Below are 23,134 nucleotides of genomic sequence, written 5' to 3' on the forward strand. Positions count from 1 at the left end.
ATTAGGTCTAATGTAGCCAAAAGTCAATTTTATTTGTAGAAAAAGTAAAAAGTGGGAGAACTTTGTAAAAAAATTCACAATCAGTAGCTTTTAGTTCCATGTGAATTTTTTTTCAGTGGGGTTGGACAATGCAATTAGAATATGTGATTAAATGCAGGTTATTTACAAGGAAATGGCATGCAATGGAGAAAAGTCTAATTTGGCAAAATGAAATTTGATTGGTGGAATACAATTCAAGTATGTGAAAAATTGCCTAATGTTCATGTAATGCAATGATTGGGTATGTTCTGATTGGACTTTGGACATTGTTTTCATGGTATACGATGGAATGTAAGTTGTTTGGTGTGTGAGTTGTGTGTAAAGGAATGGAAAAAACATGTTTTCACTTAAAATGAATCAAATAATGCAAACCTTTTATATCCCTATAAATCTTGACCTCAATTGACGAGGCTTTTGTGAAATGAGCACAAAATTACTGGTTAACGTTATTCTTTGTGCATGGCCCCCTGATTACATGACATCATTTACAAGAAAACAATATCCAAATGCTGTGATTGGCACAAGATATTTAATGCTGTGATATGATTGGTGCCAGATACATACCCAAATGTGGTGATCTGATTGGTGCAAGTAACATACCATTCTACATGCTAACATAGATTTTTTTCATAAAAAATAATTAAAAAACATACTTTTATATTCATCAAATAATATTTATGAACTTAATTCCAGATAATGTCGATTTCTCTAAGAAAAATAAACTGATGTATTAAACTGACGATTAATACACCTCATTGAGTGATAACTATAATAATCATTAAATACTTTTCAATATTAACTGTTAACTCCTAGAAAAAATCAACAGGTAAGTTCTCTCCATAATATCCATACAATATCCTGCAAACTGGTGAGAAAGCTTAAGGAATTTCTTCTCTCTAAGTATTAGCTTCTGTAAGGCAGTAATTCTTAACTAACTTACTTAATATGTGTGTGCGTGTGTGTGTGTGTGTACGTGTGCGCGGTCAAAGTTAATTACCATAAGTCCATATTGTAATTCTAATATAAGATTAGTTATTTTAAGTGAGAAAACCTGACTTGTTATAAGCCTCGCGGTTTCTTTCAGGTTTTCTCGCCATTTATTTTCTGTCATCAATTTTCTTCATTTTTTTTTTCCATGTGTAAATGTCGTATATGGCAAATAAATATTGTATTGTATTGTATTGTATTGATAAGAATACTCAAACTAATCGTATAGAATTTGTTACATTGTATTTTGATCTATCACCAAATTCTTGTTACTAAGTTTCAAGGAAATGTATAGCAGCTTAAGGGCAGAATTAACCCTTTAACTCCCATGAGTGACCAAGACAGAATATCTCCTTACAATATCAATACAATATCAACCAGATAAGTAATGAGAATAAAGAAAAATATCAATTTGGAGATAATTAGTTGATCTAATACTAAATTCTCTGAACTAACATTATAAGAATTGTATGGTTGACAGTAAGGAGAATTACAAATTTGATCTTGGAGTTAAAAAGTTAGACAGATTCAAAAAAAGTGAAAATATCCAACAATGGATCAACTAAATCCAAATCAAGAATGGAACAGAACTAGATCTGGAGTGCAGCTTTTCGCTCTATTGAAAAAAAAAATTGATTACAATTTATAGCCTTTGCATAACCTACTGACTTAAAAAAAATACATATGTATAATACACTTTCAGATGAAAAATATCAAATCAAAAGTATTGGCTTCCTGTTGCCAAAATTATACAAGTTCTCTTAATGATAATACCAATGATAATGCTATTGCATCATGTAATGATTCTAAATTCAGTTTTGAAAAAATCAGCAGTCAAAAAACATCACATCCTAAAATACACAATTATTAACATTACAGAACTTTATCGCACATTAACTTGGGTACCATGCAACATGTTATTGACCAAAATAAAGACTGACTCAAATGTTATCTTCTTCATGTACTTAAATGCATCAAGCATAATTCCTTCTTCTATACACTCACATTTAATACAAATAAGTTTGAAACATCCAGTTTAGATTAGTTTGCATACCTAGGAGGTTTATTGGTAAAGAGCAACTAATTGATTCAAACAGCAAAATTGAATTTCCTGAATCTTAAGCACAAACTAGTAGAAAGTTAGTTTTGCATAACATAATTTGCTTTTTTGACTAAAGCGTAAGTTTGACTGATCAAGTTCAGTGTCTGAGTCAAATGTTGAACTTGATTGCTGGGACTGATCCTAAAAGACATTTCAACTTGGTGCACCAAAGGTTTGAGTTTCAATCTGCCCTGTTTCTGTTTGAAGATGTGTTTGGCCAACGACTAAAAATCTGGTCATGGGGAAGGCAAAAGTCTGAAAATTTGAGATATTTGCACCTCAGCTCTCTTATCCATTCCTCAAGAGGAAGGTGAATAGGGATATGCAAATCTGCAGATCCACTGTAATTTAATAACTAAATCCATAGATCTGTGTACAAAAAAAGTTAACACGGAATCTTTTTGCTACTTGACACCTGGATTTGTGAAAAGGCACCTTGAACTTTTGTGTGTTAACTAAACAATTTTCCAAAAATCGTTCTCACTTTTTATAGGACCTTAAACCCTTTAACTCCCATTAGCAACCAAGACAGAATTTCTCCTTACAATATCAATACAATATCAACCAGATAAGTGATGAGAATAAAGAAAAATATCAATTTAAGAATAATTAGTTGATTCAATACTAAATTCTCTGAACTAACATTATAAGAATTGTATGGTTGATGGTAAGGAGAATTAAAAATTTGATCTGAGAGTTAAAGGGTTAAAAAACTAAAACAGAATATACCAGGTAGCATATTAGTGAGTGTTCACTTTGTCATTCAATTAATGATTTACGTCTTAAATGTCTTGTGTAAGTGACATTTCCCTTTTCTTTCTCAATTATCAACTGCTCAAATCAAGCAAATCTACTGCTACTGCTTGCTATTCAACAAATCCCCAAAGCCATGCCATTCATTATTTAAATTTTCTGTTGTCAATTTGTTTCCTTTTCAAACCCAAAACTTCTTTGTTTTACACAACAATGACACATGCGCTGTGCACGAAAAGCATATATGCATGTCTGACTACCTGTGTCTGTGCATATAAAATACATCTGCGCAGCTAACATATTTCTGAGCTGTACAGTAAAAGATCAACTTTTACATTAGAAACCTCTTGTTTATTCAGAGTTGTTGTCCAAAGTAAAATTGAAAATCTGGGCCCAAAAAACCATGAAAACTGCCAACCACTGTGATTTCAGGATCCGCAAATCCTTCAACCCTTTTTTTCCAGATCAAATTTGTAATTCTCCTTACTGTCTACCAAATAATTCTTATAATATGAGTTCAGAGAATTTAGTATTCAATCAACTAATTATCCCCAAATTGATATTTTTCTTTACTCTCATCACCTATCTGGTTAATGTTTTATTGATTTTGTAAGGAGAAATTCTGTCTTGGTCACTCATGGGAGTTACAGGGTTAAGCTTTTGCTATGAATCCAAAAATACTGTCAGAATCTGCTGATCCTTTGTTGTAATCACCCCCTGACCCTCCTTCAAGCAAAGGCTGTAAATTAAGATTCCACAAACTCAACAAAACCTTTAACATCTATGAGTTTCCAAATATTTTCTGTCAAAGATTTTTTTTCTACTTTAAACCACTGATATTTTCCTTTCAAACCTTCCTCCTCAACTGCTGGAAACACCTCTACAAGAACGGTAAGACATACTCCATCTGCTTCTCCATGAGGCTTTCCGGTGTGTTCAACAGTAACGTAGCCATGTTTTTTGTACTGTAGGTTACTGTCAAAATCTTTGATAAGCTGGTCAACAACACGAGTGATATTTGAGCCATCTATACCAACAGACTTGCTTGGAAAATAAGGATGACAGTTGTGGTTACCATCACCAGTAGAGTTGTGGCACACCAGACAAAAAAGCGATTTTTTATCATCTTTTTCAACTCTTTTAACAGCCAACAGGCGAACAGTAACTTGTCCCTGGGAATTCTTTGTAGGAAGCAGTCTACAAATGGTCTGTTCTTGTTGAGTTTCATACCATTTCAGCCCAAGATCTATCAACGGGCAAATGTCCCTTGCTCTTAATGGCAGAGAAGTAAACACTTCTTCAGCCGGAAACCAGCCCGCTTCCATCGACTCCTTGTCCTGTTCATCCAAAGTTTTAAGCTTTCCTCCCGTTATGCAGCCCACGAAAGTGAATCGAAACCAGAAGGTTCCTTGAGAGTCGATGCAAATAATTGATACTGGTTGAAAAGCAAGTCCAGTTTCCTCTAATACTTCTCTCACTACGCCTTCTTCGAGAGATTCGTTCTTTTCGGCTCTACCAGCAGGTAAATACCATGTTCCTCGACAAGATCTCTTAGCTTCTCTCATCATCAGAACGCGCCCCTCGTTGATAACAACCGCAGTCACAATGTAGCAAACATTTTGTCCAAGAACTGCCATTCTTTCAGCTTGGGTCTGGGGGTGTCTTACGGCCTCTTTGCCCGATTTACAGGCACTGGATGGCGCTGATGTTCCTTCAAATTTGCTACGAATTGCATTTTCAACATCACTTACGAGTTGATTCATAATTCGGCCTTCGTCAGCTCTTCGTCAAGAGTGCTTCCAGCCGGAAAACACATGATTGCCAGCACAAATTCTGCCAGAAGTCGTTCCAGTTTCCACATAGCGACCCGGACGAAAATTATGGAACCACGGGGTACCAAATGTAACTGAAAAGTGGACGCGGGACAACTATACTTGAGTTCATTTGTTTTTTATTTGTTTGTTTGTTTTTTTAATCTTAGTTCGCAATTAAATAGGTCAGTTGAGCGAAAAAATCAATCGATGCCTGTGACGCTTGTTTTGTGATTGCTTGCGAAACAGCACAAAACAAAACTTACAAAGTCAAACTGTTCCGACCCTTAATTAAGCTAAAACTGGCCTCCTTCTCTTGCATTTCAAGGGAAGGGAAAGAGGCATGAAGCTTGCGCATAGGGCGAGTTACGTGCACGTAAGGCTCCTCTTGCATGTGCTACAGGAGCTTGCAACTTATGTCTGCCAGCCTCTAAAAAATTAACAGCCGTAATACTGGCTGACCTTAAGCGTCCTTTCACAGAGGGTTTCTATACTCGGCACATCTTGTAAATCAACGAAAAGAGAAAGAGGCACTCTGGCTAACAAAAAAAATGTTTTTACTCTCATGAGTTTCCTTTTGACAAACTTTTTGATCATCTGTTATGACCTGTTTTGCTTTCATTTGGCAAAAGACATCCTTTCATTTCTACGCTTTTGAGTCTATCTAGTCCGTACCATTTTTGTACCACACAGTCTGTTTACCCTTTGTGGTACTCCAAAACAGTCTTCAACAGCATCAGAGTACTTCCTCTCCAAATGCTGATAGTTTAGCATTGTTTCATCTGAGGCCCTGTGATGATGAATAGTGCCAAGTCTTGTAGTGCCCAGCTCTTTTCAACTTTGGAACCTTTTTTGCTAACTGGAGTAGGACCTTCGTAAAAGTGGGCCCTGGACAATAAGTGAGCAAGGCACAGGCTTTCCTAATATGGATTGCACATCATTGGGTGTTTGTAGCATGCAGAACTTATGATTCCATCTACAAGGCTCTTTTAATGATGATTTTCTATTTAGAAAGCATAGGTTTTTCTGGAGGTGAGGGCTGGTGAATAAATTGGTTCCATCCAATGCAGTAGAAGGAAAACAAAAGCCACTAAAGAAAATATGCAGATGAACACAAACAGGACTGTCTTTGGAATAATCAGTTCATCAACTTCAATCTGTTGGAAAAACATAGAAGAATTAAAGATCCACTAAGTGGGTTAACCCTTTACATCCTAACATCAGAATGCATATTCTCCTTACTGGTCCCTGTTCATGTCCTAAGGTGCTGACAAGGAGAATCTTTGTAACAATCAAGAGCTTCTTTGCTGGTGATCATATCCTTTATTCTCGTGACCTTAATGTTTTATTCAGGGGTGATATTGTAATGAGAAATTAGATGCTTATCACTCTTGCAGGGGGGGGGGGGGTGGAAAGGATTAAGTATCAACCACTATCAAGGACATTTGACTTTTTCAGAACTACCTGTAATAAGATGATCAAACAACATGATCAACTACCACCAGCAGGTTCAAACTATAAGCTGAGGTTCTTTCACTGTTTCACCAACCTTTTTTTTGGTAGATCCTGCCAGTTCTTCCTCAGGAGTTTTTCTTGGCCAGAGAACCAAAATCACAGTGAGAAGAACAAGAAGAAAGAATATCCCTACCACTGCATTTCTAAAACGAGAAAAACACCATTATGAAAATTAGCTAATAAACCCTTTAGCTTTTAAGAATGACTAGCATCCAATTTCTCCTTACAATATCAGCCCTGAATCAAACATGAAAGTCATGAGAATAGAAGAGATGATCACCAACTAAAGCAGCTCTTGATTGTGAAACAAATTCTCCTTGTCAGCCTCTTTGGAAATGTGTAGAGAACAGTATGGAGAATATGCACACTGATGTTAGGGTGTAAAGGGTTGACAAATAGATTCCATGTTGCTGTGGGTCTTGTTCAGTAACAGATGACAGATGACTTCAAAATGTGGCAAGAATAAAAAAGTGGCACAGGAAGCCCAGCTGAGTGTTTCACTTCTGTTCTTACCCCATTTGTTCATCTCCTGTGTCTGTGATCTGAACAGACCTACAGCAACACAGAATCTATTTGATGTATTTGATAAGGAAGAAAAAACTCTCAATGATGGCGCCATCTATTGAATTCACGCAATAAACATGTTTGATTTTCTTTTCGTTGTTACTATAAGGAAATGTCGGAAAATTTTTGCTGACAGATTCAAAATTTTCAATATTGCTAAGTTTATTAACTAATTTTCTGAAATATGTATGAAATTTACGAAATTCTCTACAGTGCACTGATATTTAATGTGATGGGGTGTTCACATTTGCTAACTGGCCACGAAAAGACGCTAGCCGGGAAAAACTGCTCGTAGCTGCACTTATGGATAAAAGTTCTCAACTCAGAGACATTTCTGCAGAACACATTATGTAAGTGAATACAGTTACTCTCTCACATTGTTCTTAGCACAGTTATGAACATGACTGAAAACTAGGACGAAAAATATCGGGGAAAGACACACCAGAGCACCGTTCTCCAAAGATTGTTGTAGTACTTACTTCAACCCCCCTGAGGCTCTTGACAAAACGACACATCCTATAATACCAAGAGCCCAAAATATCAGCACTAGTAATACTCCAAGTCCCATTCCTGCCACCACAGCCATGTTGTCTGAGACATAAACACATACAAAATCGTTGTTGCAGACAATATTTATCAAATTTTTTCCGCCATGTTGGATTGTTATTATTTGCTGTATGTATGCTGTTTGAAATGTGTCATCTAATATGCATAATCGTGAAGACCTCTGGAAAGGCCAGGTGCAGGGAGTGGGTAATCTCAGCTATAGTGATTTTGATGTTTTTGTTTACATCAAGAGGAGACTAGTGCGAGATCTTGGGAACGATCTCAGGCTTGGAATCACACAGGAGCAAAATCTTGAAGGCCGTCTGAGCGCTTGCCACAATGCTTAAAAATTGCAAAACAAACTCGTTGAAACTTAACAACTTCCCTTGGTCATGTTCCAATTTGCTAACAAACTTCCTGAAAGTTTGAGAGGCATACAACTATACAGAGAGCGATTTTTAGTTGAATATTGGGATCAATCTGCGCTTCAGGTGTTTTCTCAGTTTTAACCTGAGTTCTTACTGGCTGCCTGTGATAGTTTTTTCCGCTCTCCCTTATTATTTTGGTTTTGGTTTTATTACAGTCAATCGAAACGCACTCTGTAAAGAGAGACGAAATCACAATACATTTGCCACACCGTGTTTTGTTGTTAGAACCTTCTGGCCTTTGTTTGAGGAGGCAAGTTTTATTATAAGCAAAATTCTTAAGCTTTAAGCAGGACAGAAGGAAAGCTGATGCCATTAATCAGTTTCTTTTTCTGTAGAAAACTTTATATTTTTCGACAATTTTTCTAAACACTAAGTGGCATAATAACATTTGAGTAGTTTTATCATACTTTACCTTCAAGAAAATTCTACAAATAGTATTTAACAATAGTACGTTTGAGAGATTTTTAACTAAATTTCCCTGTTAAAAAAAAACGTATCACAAAAATATGTTTCGATACAAAGAGGAAAGCACACTGGGTCGGTATTTACAACTGCATGAGAAACCGAAATTTCCCTTCAAATAACAAATAATCATAAATAATTGAGATCCTGAATACCTGGTAAGAGCAAAGACAAAAAGGACATGTCTCCAAAGCTAATTACTGAAAGCTTATCTCTTCCACTCATAAATCATAAATTTGTTTCTCTTGAACAGCTGAAGACAATTTTGAACTTCTTTGGGTGGGAATGTGCAACCATTTCTTTTCATAGCTACGAAAGAAACCGGATTTTACCAGCGCTCTGTTCTGAGGTTAAAAAAAAAAAAATTTCAGGTTTCAAAAAATCAGTAAAACTGTTTAGAAAAATAGATGTCATGAGTGTGTCTTATTTCAGACATAAGCCTTCTTAAGAATTTCGACCATTTTTAAAATACATTTGAGATGTTGATTTCTGACGATTAATCTTTTCCTAACAACAAATAATTTTCTATCTACTCCAAGGAAATTAAAAAACAAAAAGAGAGAAAACGCTAGAGTAAATCGTCTCTTATAATCAACACAATTCTCAGTTTGACAAAATGAAGTTTCTATTTTCGTTAACAAGATCTAAGTTGCCCGATAGCCGCTTTCGTCGACACATCATTGCGGGTTCGAAATATCCTCGGAGGTGATTCGCTCGTCATCGGAGACTACAGCTGCAAGGATTAGATGACTCGTGTCCTCCGACTCCTTAAGAGAGGGCAGCCTTGTTTCCTATTAATTGCTTTCGTGACATTCTTCATTAATCAGGTCCGTTGTTTAGTATCGTGAGAACTTATTTGCTGAACTCTGTCAAACTCATGATCGCCTTCAATTCGCCATGCTCTTTTAACGTACTCTTTATAACCTCCATGGGAGAATTTGCCTTTTTAGCCGAGACCCTGTCAGATCTTTACTTCACGCCACCTGTCACTTGAATTTATTACGCTGTCATAGGGAGGATTTCTAAACTTGTATTGCTGGACTTGTAAAAAAGCTTTAATTGTCGAGTTCAGAACTCAGAGGATCAGTGGAAGTGAAGATCACGTCAGCCTTCTTGTTAATAAAGTATACAAGTACGAAAGAAAGGAAGGTAATTGTGAGTCCAGCACCCAGCGTTACGCCCTGAAACATGAAGGAAACAGATGAATTGGCCTTACAAAAAAATTAATGAAAATAATAGAATACACCAATAAGCAAACAAGAACAAAAACAAAACAAAGAATGTTGAAATAATGATACTAAACTATTTGGAAAACGAACCGCACAAGCGCGGTTAAACACTAACTCGGTGGCAAGCGCGTGCAAAGCGCGGGAAAACATGTAACCACTGTAAAGCGCGGGAAGTTAAAAAAAACAGGAAACAAGGAAGGAAAATATGCTAAGAAGCAGGCAGGAAAACACATAACCACTGTAAAGTGCGGAAAGTAAAAAAAAAAAACAACAACAACAACAACGAACAAGTAGGAAAAGTATGCTAACAAACAGATGTTACAAGTGGCAAGCGTGGCGTATTGACATCGACCAAGGCGGGAAAATATGTCAAAAATTGGGCAGGAAAACATGACATGTGTCAAGCGCGGGAACACGTGTAACTTGCGTCAGGTGCGTGAACACGTGCAACAAGTGGCAAACGTGGTCTCTTGACATCCAACAAGGCGGGAAAATATGTCTACAGACAGGCGGGAAAACATGACGCTTGTGTTAAGTGCGAGAATACATGTCATCAGTGGCTACCGCGGAACGAAAAGAAACCACTTCCTGTAGACAAAGGCGGGAGAAATTTAAAAACGTAAATGGGAAAATATGAGGCTTGTTTCAAGCGCAGGAAAGGTTGACATTTATGACAGGGGCGGGAAAACGCGTAACCAATAGTAAGTACGGAAAGTCAAGAGACCACTAGCGCCCGGACAAGGTGGCAGGCGTTTTTATCTGGTCTAAAATAGGCGGAGAAATGTTTCCAACATCAAGCGCTGGAATATAACGAGAAACCAACACTTGCGCTGAATAAAGTAGTAAGATACAAGCGTCGGAAAACATCCGATTTTAACGCCCCTAGTCATAATCGACAATCGTCCTATCCCGGCACTTTCCAAAAGAAAGCTGTAACTTTTTCTCATTTTTAATATTGTCATCATAAGAAGGAGACAAAATAACTCACCTCTAATTTGGGGCTTGCGACAAGAAATAATTGAACTGTAAGATCGTCGTTCCATCTATTTGGAACAGGAGAGGAAAAAAAATTATAATCTCATTAACTAAAAAGAAGACATAATGAACAGTCCCAGATGAAGGTAAAGGGTAGTTTTCAGTAGCACGACAATTTCATCCACATTTGGTGCAACGAACGGGAAAAAAACCTTACGTGCTCTCAGCCCATGTAGAATATTCAGTAGAATCGTAGTTTTCTTCAACAAATGCAGGAGATACAGCTGGTGACTCGAACACCGAACCAGTCACACAAAGACCTTGCAGTTTTTGGCCAAGGACTTTGATTTTTTCGACGCCCTGCAAATGCATAAGTTTTCAAAGGTGGGTTAAACTAAGCGGTACAACTGTTTGACATTTGGTCTTCATCTATCAAAATCCACACAGGAATACATAATGTTTGTTATACTACCTAATTTTCTGTTAAACTTCCTGAATAGATGAGTACTTTAAATTACCAGCCTACTTGCATTTTATTATTACTAGCTTGTCACAGAGAACACGGTCTCATACTCGCACCCGCACACACTCACTCTCGCGCATATTCACATTCACATTCACAGTCATACTCACACATACTCGCACGCGCGCTCATAGCCAGTCACATTCACTCTCACACTCAGTCACACTCACACTTAATCACATTCACACTCACACTCAGTCACATTCACACTACTCACACAAAAACAAACAGAAAAGAACAACAAAATCAAAACAAGAGGTACAAAACAAGAATCATATAATTTTAACTTCCGAGCTTGGGCTAGTAATTGCTAATTAATTATATTTCAGTGTATAAAAAATTAAGTAATAAAGCTAACACAATACTGAACGTACGTCAGATGCCTTGCATTCTTCATATTTGCCCGGAGGAAAATGATAACCAGTGAAGTACAAGAGGAGATACTTCACAGTTCTTGTCAGAGCGTTCCTTGTGCTGTTCACACTCACATAACGAGGAAACGGTTTTAAACTGACTGGGGCTAAAAGAAATACAAAACAAATCGTTGTAAAACAAACACTTCTCCTTCCTCCTCCTTCTTCTTTTTACTTACATAAGTTCGTCATTTTTTATCGTAGCTGTACGAAGGTCGCGTCTCTTATATGACCCTTGTGACACCCTTGCTTACCACCGACTCTCTGTGTGGCTTAGGGGTAGTGCAGAGGCGCGATGTGTCGAGATCCTCATGGTCATATTTGAATCTTTAAATCCGGCTTACTCACTTTTTTTAAAGCTTGTCCAAGTTTTGTTGCTGTCAGAAGCCTGTCTGTAAAGGGGACAGTCGGAACGGTTGAAAAGACAGAAAATAAGATGACCAACCTGTTGGAGAAACAACGATTTCAGTTATTAGCTTTCATATATTCACAGTCGTTGATGCATCACTTCACGGGTTTATTACGAGCCAACATAATGACCAACCCCCAGTTGGCTTGTTAGCTCAGTTGATAGAGCGCGAGGTATCGCAGAGGTCACGGGTTTAAATCCTTAAAGCTTATTTTCACTGCCGCTTAAGTGGTGTCATTACTGCGAAGATCACTTTCATTCCTTCGAATAAGAAGCGGTGGTCACACATTCGTGGCAAAATGACCGATATGTCAATCACGCAATGCTTAGTTTCTTCATTCCTTGACGGCCAAAATGATTCGCAAAGTACAGCCTGTTCTCCCATCGTAAAAGTGAAACTTCAACTTGGCAGTCGTGCTCAAGGTAAGGAATAAACACTACAAATGGAAAGTGCGAGGTTTCGGTCGGTTTTGATCCGTCGGTAAAGTTAGGTCGTTCTGTTCGTTTAGTTTGAAATGTTAATGTCATGAATAAGTCGTTTGTATGGTGCCGGTAGTAGTTGATACCTGTTGAAGGGAGTCTGTTCTAAGTTATTAAGCCCGCTTTCCAGAGTCAGTCGTTGAAAGTAGTCAGTGCTGTAAGTTAGACATTGCACAGAGTCCCAATCAATAGTGCGGTTCGTAAGTCGATGATGTTCAGCAATGTGATTGTTGAGATCTCCTTTCCTCGCCGCCCGCTTGTGTTCAGTCAGTTTCGTAATGTGGCTTCTGCCAGTCTCTCCCCCGCTCCTTGTCTGTTCTTCGCTGCATCCTTGTCTTTGACGTTTGTTAGTAATTGACGTAGTAACTGACGTGGTGTACAAGTAATAAAAACGAGGGAGGTCTGGGTGGGGCTTTTCACTCCGCCACTCTTGTGGCATCGTTTACTATTGCGCTTCGTTTCCCTAACCGAACACTTAAAAAAGGCTACGATATGCAAAAGGCCTATGAGTAATTCCTAAAACCAAAAAAGAGTCCCATCATAGCCAGTCTTGTCAGCGAGAGACAACAATTAACTCTTCTACTCTCACGAAAAACCCCACAATAGGTGTAAAGTGATGAGATTTTAAAAACTCATCATCTGGAGCATTTGGGAGTCAAAGGATTCGAGGCGATCTACTCACCAGGGCTTCATCAGCCTTGATGTCAAAGTCTGGTGCAGTTCCATCATTGGCAAGAGTGTACAGAGCTGTGGCTACAGTTGATGAGATGTTGGAAAGTTTCTGAGGAGCAAGAATAAGATTCGATAACTGCACGTTTAAATTCCTCCTCTCTGAAGAGCCCCCTGTCGAGTTCGAGCCCCCTGTCGAGTTCGAGCCCCCTGTCGAGTTCGAGCCCCCTGTCGAGTTCGAGCCCCCTGTCGAGTTCGAGACCCCTTTCCCCAAAATCAAAATCCGTCAAATTAACGTGCATGGCAGAGTAAATATTGCGGTGAAAACGCAAAAAAATGGTTACAGTGTGCGATGGTAACTCCAGTCTCTAGAGACAGAAGAGAAAATGGGATGGGTCGATGGCTGATGTTTGAGAGAACCTTATGCGCGCAATGATGAATTTAAATGAGGTGCCTCACTTTTCCGGTTCAGCTGTTTGCTTAACCAGCACTGCTGACTTTTCAAAGTGACAAAGAGATGTACAGTCCCCATTTGACTCTCTCGCCTGTCAACACTCAGAGTCCCCAGGAACACAGTCTGCCAAGAATAGGAGAGCCCCACAGTGTAGGGGTGACTATCACTCAAGGGTGAGGAGCTCCCCAGACACCCCTTCCTGTTATTATTCGCCTTCCCAGCCATCGGGAACATACATTTTCCTAAGCCTGGGGTAAAAAATTTGAAACACCTCACTCTTACAGTCGTTCTCTATAAAAATAGGAGTACCTTTGTGAATTCTGTGATGACATAAACTGTATCATTATCCATTGATACATTTCCTCCAACTTGGTAAAGATCGTCAAAATGGCTGTTGTAGAATCTGAAGGACAAAAACAAAAGTTTTTCAAAATTCACTGCATCGGTTCATCTAAGTTTCACTTGTTTCGCCAACTTATTTTTCTCATCAAATTTTATTCTTACCACAGGGACAATAAAATACTAACATTTAGTTTACACGTCTAACATTAATTGAATTATGATTTTAGATATATGAAAATTCATATATTTGCACTGCGGTGGAGAGATGAAATTAAGAGATCCTCGCAGCTAAACCGGTATCGCAGAGGTCATGGGTTCAAATCCCATACGGGCCTGAATTTTTTTCAGGTCCCATTTACAACTACTCGTTTCAGTAGTGTTCTTAGCTGCGAGGATCTCATAATTTCATTAATTGAATTACTTTACATACCTAGCAATACGCACATACCTAGCAATACGCACATTACAATGTTTCAGTACAGTGTTAACTAAATTACTTACAATACCATACAAAAAAACCACCTTCTTATTAACCCTTTACACCCTAACATCAGTATGCATATTCTCCATACTGTTCTCTATACATTTCCAAAGAGGCTGACAAGGAGAATTAGTTTAACAATCAAGAGCTGCTTTAGTTGGTGATCATCTTCTCTATTCTCTTGAGTTTCATGTTTGATTCAGGGCTGATATTGTAAGGAGAAATTAGAAACTGGTCACTCTTAGGGTTTACAGGGTTAGGGAACTAATAATTTTGAGAAAATGAATTGGCTGGATCATGAAAAAAAAAATTAATTATCAGAGAGAACTTCATTTAAGATAAAACAGAGTTTCTCCTCACCATATCACTACATAATCAAACACTTAGGTTATGAGAATAAAAGAAATGATCACCAACTCGAGAGGCTACTGATCGGTAAACAAATTCTCCTTATCAGCACCTTAAGAAATGTATAAAAAGCCATACAGAGAATGTGTATACTAATGTTAGGGTGGAAAAGCTCACAGAGGGAAGGAAAGAGAATAGAATATTTTGGCTGTTTCTCACTTGTTGGAATATTCCTCCTTGTGGTCTGTCAACACAATTCCAGGTATTGAGCGGTTTTTTTTCAAGAACATCTGGAAAGATGATGGAGGCAGTGGTTTGTCTGCGGGTTCCTGGATGTCCAGGTTAAATTTTTTTCCTGCGTTTTCAAGAGCTTTCACAATATTATTAACCTGTCAAATGGAAAAAGTGTATTGTAATTAATGATTCATAGCAGGATTGGTATAACCCCTTTGCTTTCAGGGTTGATTAACATGTAACCTCTTCCAACAATTTCATTACGATATCTTGTAGAAAAATATTGAGGATTGACAAACCAATCAGTTAGTCTGTATTACATTGAAATATCACTAAGTTTCTTTAACTCATAAACTCTTCCATGACAGACCAAAACAGAATTTCTCCTTACAATATCAAAACAATGTCAAGCAGACTAGTGATGAGAATAAAGGAGAACATCTATTAGGGGATTATTAGTTGATCCAATTCCAAATTCACCATACTAACATTACAAGAATCGAAGAGCAGACAGGAAGGAGAATTACTAATGAGATCTTGGCTGTGAAAGGGTTAAATAGGGAAAACAGAAATCTCAACAGCTGGAGTAGAGAACATCTCATCAGATCTCAAAAATAGAGGTTGAAAAATATTGACAGCAATCCAAGTTGCCACCAGTTTTGTTACCATGGTAGCAAGAACAATCTACAGCTTCCTTTTGATAAATTTTTTTGAGTTTCGACCGACAAGGAATGAAGCATTCTCTGTGTCTGTGCAGCTAAGGGTAGCAAGGGACATCAAAGAACACAGCTTGCAATGTTGTGATCTGGACTTCCTCAATGAGAACGGTTGATCTCATTGCACCCTTTCCCATTGAACAGAAATTTCAGAGGAAAACTTGCTAGAGAAAACAAAACGAAAGCTAGACTTCCATAAATTTCTGAATATGACCTACCTTTCCCTCAGTTTCTGAATCTTTAGTGGAAACTGGATCAGAATGTGCCCACAACTTGTTCCTTGAGAGTCCTACTTGATTTAGCTCCAGGAAATATTTGATATCCCCAGTTTTTAAAGTAAGGTCTTTGCCATCAACCTTGAACAAACAAAAAAAATTAACAGACATTTTTGTATGCATGGCCATCAAGCAAGCATTTTTCATTCCATACTACAAATTCCACCTTGATTCACCTCTGCTTAAAAAAAATTATTAAATATTGTCTAGCAAACAGGTAACAAAAATACTCAAACTTGCTAGGTAGAGTTGTTAACTAATTTACAAGGGAATGTGTAGCAGCTAGATGGGAGAATTAACCCTTTAACTCACAAGATCTGATCATAAATTCTCTCCTCCAGCTTTTATACAATTCCTTGTAAATAAGTTAGGAGAGTTTGGTGTTAGATCAAGCAGCTAGAGAGGAGAATTAAACTTCAGATCTTAGGAGTTAAAGGCTTAATAGATCAGACTAGTTTGAAATCAGGGGGGTAAGTTTCTAGAGAAACTGTGGTGCTGCATTGGGGGAGGGAGGGTGGGGGAGTATAACAAGGTAATCTGGTTTTATCAACATAGTTGATAATTTAGATCAGCCAAAGAGAGTTTCAAAGCTGGTGTTTAAGCCTTAGATCTTCGCTATTGCTCAAAATGACAACTTTGAAACTTTTTACAGTGACCACTTTACAATATCAACTCAGCTGATGATGCCAAAATTATCTGAATTGAAATCACTTTCAACCACATGATTTTCAGCCACAGCACATACATTCTGTAGAGTAATAGAATGTAACCTATACCTTCCAAGGATCTGAGGGGAATTCATCTTTATCCATGTCATACACCATTCTTGAAGAGCCAATATAATCCCATGCTTCCTGAAATATAAAGTAAAACATTGACTAGAATTAATAATGTAAGTGGGTAAATTATAACAACAGCAACAACAACAATAACAACAAATGCTATGGATATATAGACCCATTTTCTATGCCATAATGATCAAATGAGCTCTACAAGATAATCAATTTGGCCTTGAAAATCACCTCAGAGCCTTTGAATCACTTAAAACCTCTGGTAAGTGAATAACAAAAATTTGCAAACAAATATCTAGAACAATCACGTTCTTACCCCTTGGAAAAATGTAAACATTATGTGGTTCTTGGTTTCTGGTAATGAACCCTACAAAGTAAAAATCAAGTTGTATGTTGTAGTTTTAAATGGTTTCATGTTAAAATGATTACAAACTGATTACTTAAAAATATATCAAACTTGGCAGTTAAAAATAATTTTGATATTTCTTTAAACAAATTATTTGGTGTGATAATCACAAAAAAATATTTCAAAAAGCTGTAATATTATTGTAATGATTATAGTATTTCAAGCATTGCCCCTTTAAATTGTGAACCACCCTTTACAGGATGCACTCATAGCAGATTTCACTGTAATTTGCACATTACTGCAGAAACTAATAATGAATATGAAGTTTTGAGTGATATTTACAAGGAAAAGACTCACATTTCTTTTCAGTGCTCCGAGCGCCTTTGCCACAGCCAAAGCTACCACTATTCCCGAACCATCGTTATCTACTCCAGGGACCAGATCATGAAAGAATGAATTGGAATCCAACTGCAAATAAAAACAAGGAACTAAGTAACGATGATACAATTCAAACTGTTAATGGCAGCAAAAACACCAAAGAATGTGTACACAACTTCAAACCTCAATTATCCAGACCTCAATTGTCTGGAATTTTTGATTATCCAGACTTGCCTCTTAGGCCCCTTTTACACAAATATCAATCAGTCACATTTGACATCTGTAACTTTTTCCCATCAAACAAAACAGATTTAAAGAAACAATGTTGATGCTGTAACATTGGTTCAGCTTCAAAGAACGATAGAATTAGCCATGTGCAAACACTTTCATAGCTTGACTGATTTATACCAGCATTTAGGTCCAACACCTTTAAGTAAATACTTCAAATGGCAAATTTTGGAAATGATGCTTAATGATTTGAGAAAGTCCCTTTATTATTGGGTTCATTGATATTCATATTTTTGATAATCCAGACTCTCTTTTATATGGACATTTCTGCCCAGACAGCCAGAGTTCAGATAATCAAGGTTCAACTGTATTAAGTTAGTATTCCACAACTCATTTACCTTAGTGGCCAGCATTACCACCTTTTTTTTCTTCTTTATTGGATAAAGAGTACCCCAAACATTCTTGTCTCCAAGAGGCATACAAAAGTTGGCTACAAGAAGCACAAAATGGTATTAATACTGTTGTTCTTGCGCATGCAAAAGTTTATATTTCAGTTATTTCCAACAACTCATTGTAATGATTTTTAACAAAAATTTTCAATAAGCCTTGTTAGAGTAAAGCATGTTGCCTAAGAACACAACAAAATGACACCACCAGTTCTCCTCCTACTTATTATCTGAAGTGTATAACAAAGATATTCCATGTTTCTGTGCCACAGTGCAGTAATAGATAACAGATGATATCAAAATGTGGCACATGAGGCACAGCCAAGTGTGTTACTGATGTTCTTCCGACATTTTAATGTTTTCTGTGATGTATTACTGAAGGGGAACACAGCAACAAGGAAACTTTTTTCTTTAATTTGATAATGAAACCTTCAATCCCTAAGAGTGATTGACTTCTAATTTCTTCCTACACAGTATCACTGTTGATTCAAACATTTAAGTCAGGAGAACAAGGAAAATGACCACCCACCAGAGAAGCCCTTGATTGTTAAACAAGTTCTCCATGACATTATCTTAGAAAATATACAGAGAACAGTATGGAGAATATGCATACTGATGTTACTGGTATAAAGGGTGAAACAAAGAAGTGAAAGGTTGGTGGTGGTGATGTCATCTCCGCGTCTGTCCTCCAATAGATCATAAGTAAGAACCAATCAAACTGCAGGTATACTGTAATGCCATGATATTCTAGTAAAAAAAACCATTCATAATCACTTACCCCCAATAGGGTTTGGTATATTACTTTTCCTCACACAGGTTGGAGTGTCTTTGGCTGCATACATGAAATCCTTTAACTGCACAGCACACAGTGGGTAATCAGGGTGTTCTTGACTATTGTGTGTCTTATAACACTGTCAGTAAAAAGTGGTTTTCATGTTAGGACAACTGTACAGATAAGCTTCTAGAAAATTCTAGAGTGCCTAATCATACTGACATGTCTACACAAACTTTCTAATGTCCTGACATGAAACTTTCTAGAATCTTCTATTGGATCATTTCGTTAAGATGCAATTAATACTACCAATAGTTGAGTTGTTACTGATCTCCAGACAGAGGTATCACCCAGATCTTGAGCAAACTTGCACAAAAATTGTTTTGCCAAAAATGTAAGGAGAACAATTAAGGGAATTTAAAGTTTGTCAATAAGCGCAGTGTAAAGGTCAACATGCCAGTTTATACCTTGAGAAGATCATCCACTTCTGCCTCATCATTCAAAGCAAACATGGGAATATCAAAATACTTGAAAGACATTCCAGTTCCCTGCAAAGAACAAATCAACAAGTTAGAGCAAAGTGTTTTCAAGACTTTACCTAATAGTAAAAATGGTCCAAAGAGAAAAGAAGAAGAAACCAGTCTACTTTCTGAGCCACTCTGAAAGAAACACAATACAACACTAAATGGGGTAGAAAAGTCTTTGAGGAATGGCAGCAGCAGCAGCAAAATACATGCACAGTGTTCAAAGTTGTTGGAGTGGCTTATCTGAAATACAAAGATGTTCAAGATCTGACCATTCCACTAGAGCATATGTTGCCAAATACGCTAAACTGTTGGTTGAGCAAGTTTGCTTGTGAAGTGGCCGAGCAAAATGGAGAGGTTATCCTCCCAATTTGCTCTATTGTTAATTGTTGTGATCAACCATCATTTGTCAAACCAGTGATTGATTAAAAAACTTTATACAAATTTCTAGGGTTTGTCTTTATACAAGTTAAGCATACTAAGTAGGGGAGTTGGAAATCTTTATGAAAATTAATCCTATTAATAATTCTGCTGATTCATGATTCATTAACCCCAGCCTTTTCCTGCTACCTTTTCAAACCCTCCTTGTGCTTTCATACAGTTGATTTATATTGGGGTTTACAGAAGTAAACATGTGACTCAAATACTGCCTATTGATTGGTCATAACTCTCCTGAATTATTAACCCTTTAACTCTCAGATCAAATTTGTAATTCTCCTCACTGTCAACCATACAATTCTCATAATATTAGTTCAGAGAATTTAGTATTGGATCAACTAATTATCCCCAAATTGATATTTTTCTCTATTCTCATCACCTGCCTGCTTGATATTGTATTGATATTGTAGGGAGAAATTCTCTCTTGGTCACTTATGGGAGTTAAAAGGTTGATGAATTTTCCAAGAAATACATGAAAGACAGTGAGGAGAGTTAATACTGACATTCTGGGAGTTAGAGAATCAGTGGCTACTTACTTTTGGGTTCCATTTCACTTCTTTACAGTTTTCATATTTTTTGTCTCCACTGTAGATTCCTAAAAGATAACGTCATAACAGAAAATAATTGATCTAGGTCTCATACTATTTGGATCAACTCTTTGAGATTGGTTAGGTTGATAGTGTTTTCAGCTGTTCTTTGAAAAAAAAAAAAAAAGGGTTAGTTTGATTTGGTAGCCCAACTTTTTCAACCAGCAGTGCACCAGTTTGATATGGTAGTAAAAGTACCGATAGCTACTGCTCTTGTTTCACAAGGATTACTCAGGCTTATTCAAGTCAAGTGCGGGCTTCAGATGACACCCTTTATAACAAAATAAAGTGACAAGCTGCATTTGGAATGGTTGGTCCTGATGAAACATGACCTTAAAGTGTGCAAGAGACAACAGTGCATATTTGACTTTCACACCCATTTAACATGCTCAACATATGGAGTGGTGTTCTGACGACTTACCAAAATTATCTTTAGGACATTCATAGTCAGGGGAATCTGCGATACAAAAAATATGACAAAAAATAAATGATGATAAAGTAAAAACTTCAATAATTATTGTTTTGATTAATTAGTTAGGGTTTGTACCTTTTTTCAGAAACAAATTTCAAGGACTTTTAGAAGACCCAGAATGATTTTTCCAGGACTCCACATTACACCTTTGACCCTTTCATTCCCAAGATTTCAAAATCAATTCTACTTACATTCTACACACATTTCTTCAAATGTAAATTCTGAAAACTTTATTGCCTGAGTCAAGCAGATTAAATCTTTTTCCAGGATGTTCCAGTCCTGGGAAATGTCAAAATCAAATTCCAGGACTTTCCAAGTTATCTAGGACCCCTTTTATGGGTTCCCCCTCCCATGGATATCTCCTACATGGGTCCCTCCCATGGGTTTTCCTCCCATGAATTGCCCTCCATGAGTTCCCCCTCTCATGGCTTCCCCCTCCCATGGGTAACCCCTATGGGTTCCCCTGAGGGTACCCCCTTCTCCCATTTAACATCCCACATGTAAGATAACACTCCATGGCCCCCTCAAAACAAATACCTGCTTTAGGAGTGTATCTGTATTTTCCTGATGGAACAGCTATGACAAGAGCACCGTTTATTTTTTCCTTTTGTATGAGACGATCAACAATTTCACTGCAAAGAAACAGTTCATGATAACAAAATACTGGGTGTTAACAAATCCTAAGTGATATCCAAGACTCACAAAAAGATAGGGAGGTTAGATTGTGACCGACTAGCAGGAGTGTACCAGGCACAGAACAGCCTCCAACCTATACACCTGGGTTTGACTGCCATAGCTGAGTAAACCAGGACAGACACAACAAGGTTCACAGGTCATGGTTGGCAGCCATCAATCACAACCACCCCTGTGTATAAGTTTCTTGTATGATGGCTGTCAGCTTAGTTTGAGTGCATTTGTCTCATAACAATAGCAGCCATTAACCCTTAACACCCTAACAATTGTATGCATATTCTCCAAACTGTTCCCCATACATTTCCTAAGATGCTGACAGGGAGAATTTCTTTAACAATCAAAAACTTCTTTTATTGGTGATCATTTACCCCATTCTCATCACCTTAATGTGTGATTTATAGGTGATACTTAAGGAGAAAGTAGATGCTTGTCACTCTTAGGGGGGTCAAATACACATCTGGTGATCTTGTTCCTACAGGAATAACCTTTGTGTCAATTAAAGCTTCAATAATACAGTAATATAATAAGTCTTAATTAAACTACAGATTGTGCCAAAATATAGCGTTTCTAATAAACTTTTCCATAATCATACTTACAGTGTGAACAGATCAGATCTGAACAATGGAACATATGGTGCATGGCTTCCATTCTTTATTATCCAATCAACATCAGCTTCACTTTTAATATAGTGAAGGACTCCAACATGACCACTCATGCTGGCTGTTGAAAAAAAAATGCATTTCTTCATTGTGGTATTTTGAAGTATTTCACCAGCTAATTCTTTCTAAAGCCATAGCTACTATAATACAACAAAACATTAAATTATTTGCCCTGATCTGATAAAAATTCAATCTTTGCTATAATTTTAATATGTCAAAAAAAAAATTGATTTAACAACTGGGGAGAAACAATAACTAAAAAGGTAAGGGAATAGATGCTAGTGGAGAAGGAGCATCCACCCTCATGTTTTTCCCGCTGGTACATTCTGTCCATATTCCAACTATCTTTTTATCCTGTCCTCTCACCCAACCAATAGGTACGTTTAGTCATGACAATAACTTACAAGTGCATCCAATTTGATGTGTAGCATTTGTCAGAAGCACACAGGGATTCACCCCTGATAATTGTTGGTAAATTTTCTGCGCGACCTTATCTCCATTTGCTGGAAAAGAAGATAAAGTAGAAGGGTGAGCATCAGTGTGCATGTGTGTGAAAGGAAGAGGATCTATTTTAATATCAAGGAACTTGCGTTGAGTCAATGTCTCGATCGATGTAAATTAAGTCGAGATGGCGCGATTCACACATCGGTATTTAAGCCAGAATAGAAGAAGTGCTTTAAAAAATTAAAAAACTTGCAAACTGTGTGCTTACAAAATTTATCTCATGTTCAGGAAAAGAGGGGTTGCCTCACTCTGAACGGAAAAAAATTTAAATTATGCCTAACTTTCGATGAGATGTTTTCCATCTTGTGGCAAATAATGATTATTTAGAAACATAAGGCACATTTATGTAGATGAAGAAAATTAGATTAGGTTGTAAGTCTCAATAAATCCCTTACCAGCGAATAAAAGTCCAAGAAATATCGACACAGTCCAAAGAACTGATTTAGTCGCCATGTTTGATGTCACTACAAATTCCCAGTAGGCTTTTGGGCATTAGCTATTTATAACATCATTTCCGCTTACTAATCCCATTTCCGGTAGA

At 37.3% G+C, this 23,134-nt stretch overlaps 3 protein-coding genes across 3 annotated transcripts; all 3 read right to left on the reverse strand.

Moving 5' to 3' along the window:
• Positions 1 to 1,974: 1,974 nt before the first annotated feature.
• Positions 1,975 to 4,824, reverse strand: LOC113686343 (8-oxo-dGDP phosphatase NUDT18). Its single transcript, XM_027203953.2, has one exon. It carries the CDS (start codon positions 4,642 to 4,644, stop codon positions 3,628 to 3,630), a length of 1,017 nt encoding a protein of 338 aa, XP_027059754.2. The 5' UTR covers positions 4,645 to 4,824; the 3' UTR covers positions 1,975 to 3,627.
• On the reverse strand, positions 4,816 to 7,448 carry LOC113686344 (transmembrane protein 218). Its single transcript, XM_027203954.2, has 3 exons — positions 7,251 to 7,448; positions 6,242 to 6,350; positions 4,816 to 5,849 (listed from the first exon to the last, which is right to left on the reverse strand). Exons 1-3 carry the CDS (start codon positions 7,355 to 7,357, stop codon positions 5,700 to 5,702), a joined length of 366 nt encoding a protein of 121 aa, XP_027059755.2. The 5' UTR covers positions 7,358 to 7,448; the 3' UTR covers positions 4,816 to 5,699.
• A 617-nt stretch (positions 7,449 to 8,065) lies between these two features.
• Positions 8,066 to 23,083, reverse strand: LOC113686296 (nicastrin). Its single transcript, XM_089209485.1, has 21 exons — positions 22,989 to 23,083; positions 22,494 to 22,592; positions 22,027 to 22,150; positions 21,275 to 21,369; positions 20,687 to 20,722; positions 20,215 to 20,273; positions 19,184 to 19,264; positions 18,723 to 18,855; positions 17,897 to 17,988; positions 17,250 to 17,360; positions 16,863 to 16,913; positions 16,532 to 16,609; positions 15,699 to 15,836; positions 14,750 to 14,919; positions 13,669 to 13,762; positions 12,919 to 13,017; positions 11,696 to 11,792; positions 11,309 to 11,454; positions 10,629 to 10,771; positions 10,425 to 10,479; positions 8,066 to 9,388 (listed from the first exon to the last, which is right to left on the reverse strand). Exons 1-21 carry the CDS (start codon positions 23,044 to 23,046, stop codon positions 9,263 to 9,265), a joined length of 2,085 nt encoding a protein of 694 aa, XP_089065611.1. The 5' UTR covers positions 23,047 to 23,083; the 3' UTR covers positions 8,066 to 9,262.
• Positions 23,084 to 23,134: the final 51 nt, after the last annotated feature.

The sequence above is a fragment of the Pocillopora damicornis genome, chromosome 6 (assembly GCF_964200805.1).
Source record: "Pocillopora damicornis chromosome 6, jaPocDami1.2, whole genome shotgun sequence".
Taxonomy (NCBI): domain Eukaryota; kingdom Metazoa; phylum Cnidaria; class Anthozoa; order Scleractinia; family Pocilloporidae; genus Pocillopora; species Pocillopora damicornis.

Coding starts and splice junctions, on each gene's coding strand:
- LOC113686343 (XM_027203953.2), bottom strand. CDS start 4,644: ATGAATCAACTCGTAAGTGATGTTGAAAATGCAATTCGTAGCAAATTT.
- LOC113686344 (XM_027203954.2), bottom strand. CDS start 7,357: ATGGCTGTGGTGGCAGGAATGGGACTTGGAGTATTACTAGTGCTGATA. Junction 6,351..7,250: donor AGAGCCTCAGGGGGGTTGAA/GTAAGTACTACA, acceptor TTCTCGTTTTAG/AAATGCAGTGGTAGGGATAT. Junction 5,850..6,241: donor CAGGATCTACCAAAAAAAAG/GTTGGTGAAACA, acceptor TTTTTCCAACAG/ATTGAAGTTGATGAACTGAT.
- LOC113686296 (XM_089209485.1), bottom strand. CDS start 23,046: ATGGCGACTAAATCAGTTCTTTGGACTGTGTCGATATTTCTTGGACTT. Junction 16,610..16,862: donor TGTTTACATTTTTCCAAGGG/GTAAGAACGTGA, acceptor TTTATATTTCAG/GAAGCATGGGATTATATTGG. Junction 15,837..16,531: donor TCCCCTCAGATCCTTGGAAG/GTATAGGTTACA, acceptor TGTTTGTTCAAG/GTTGATGGCAAAGACCTTAC.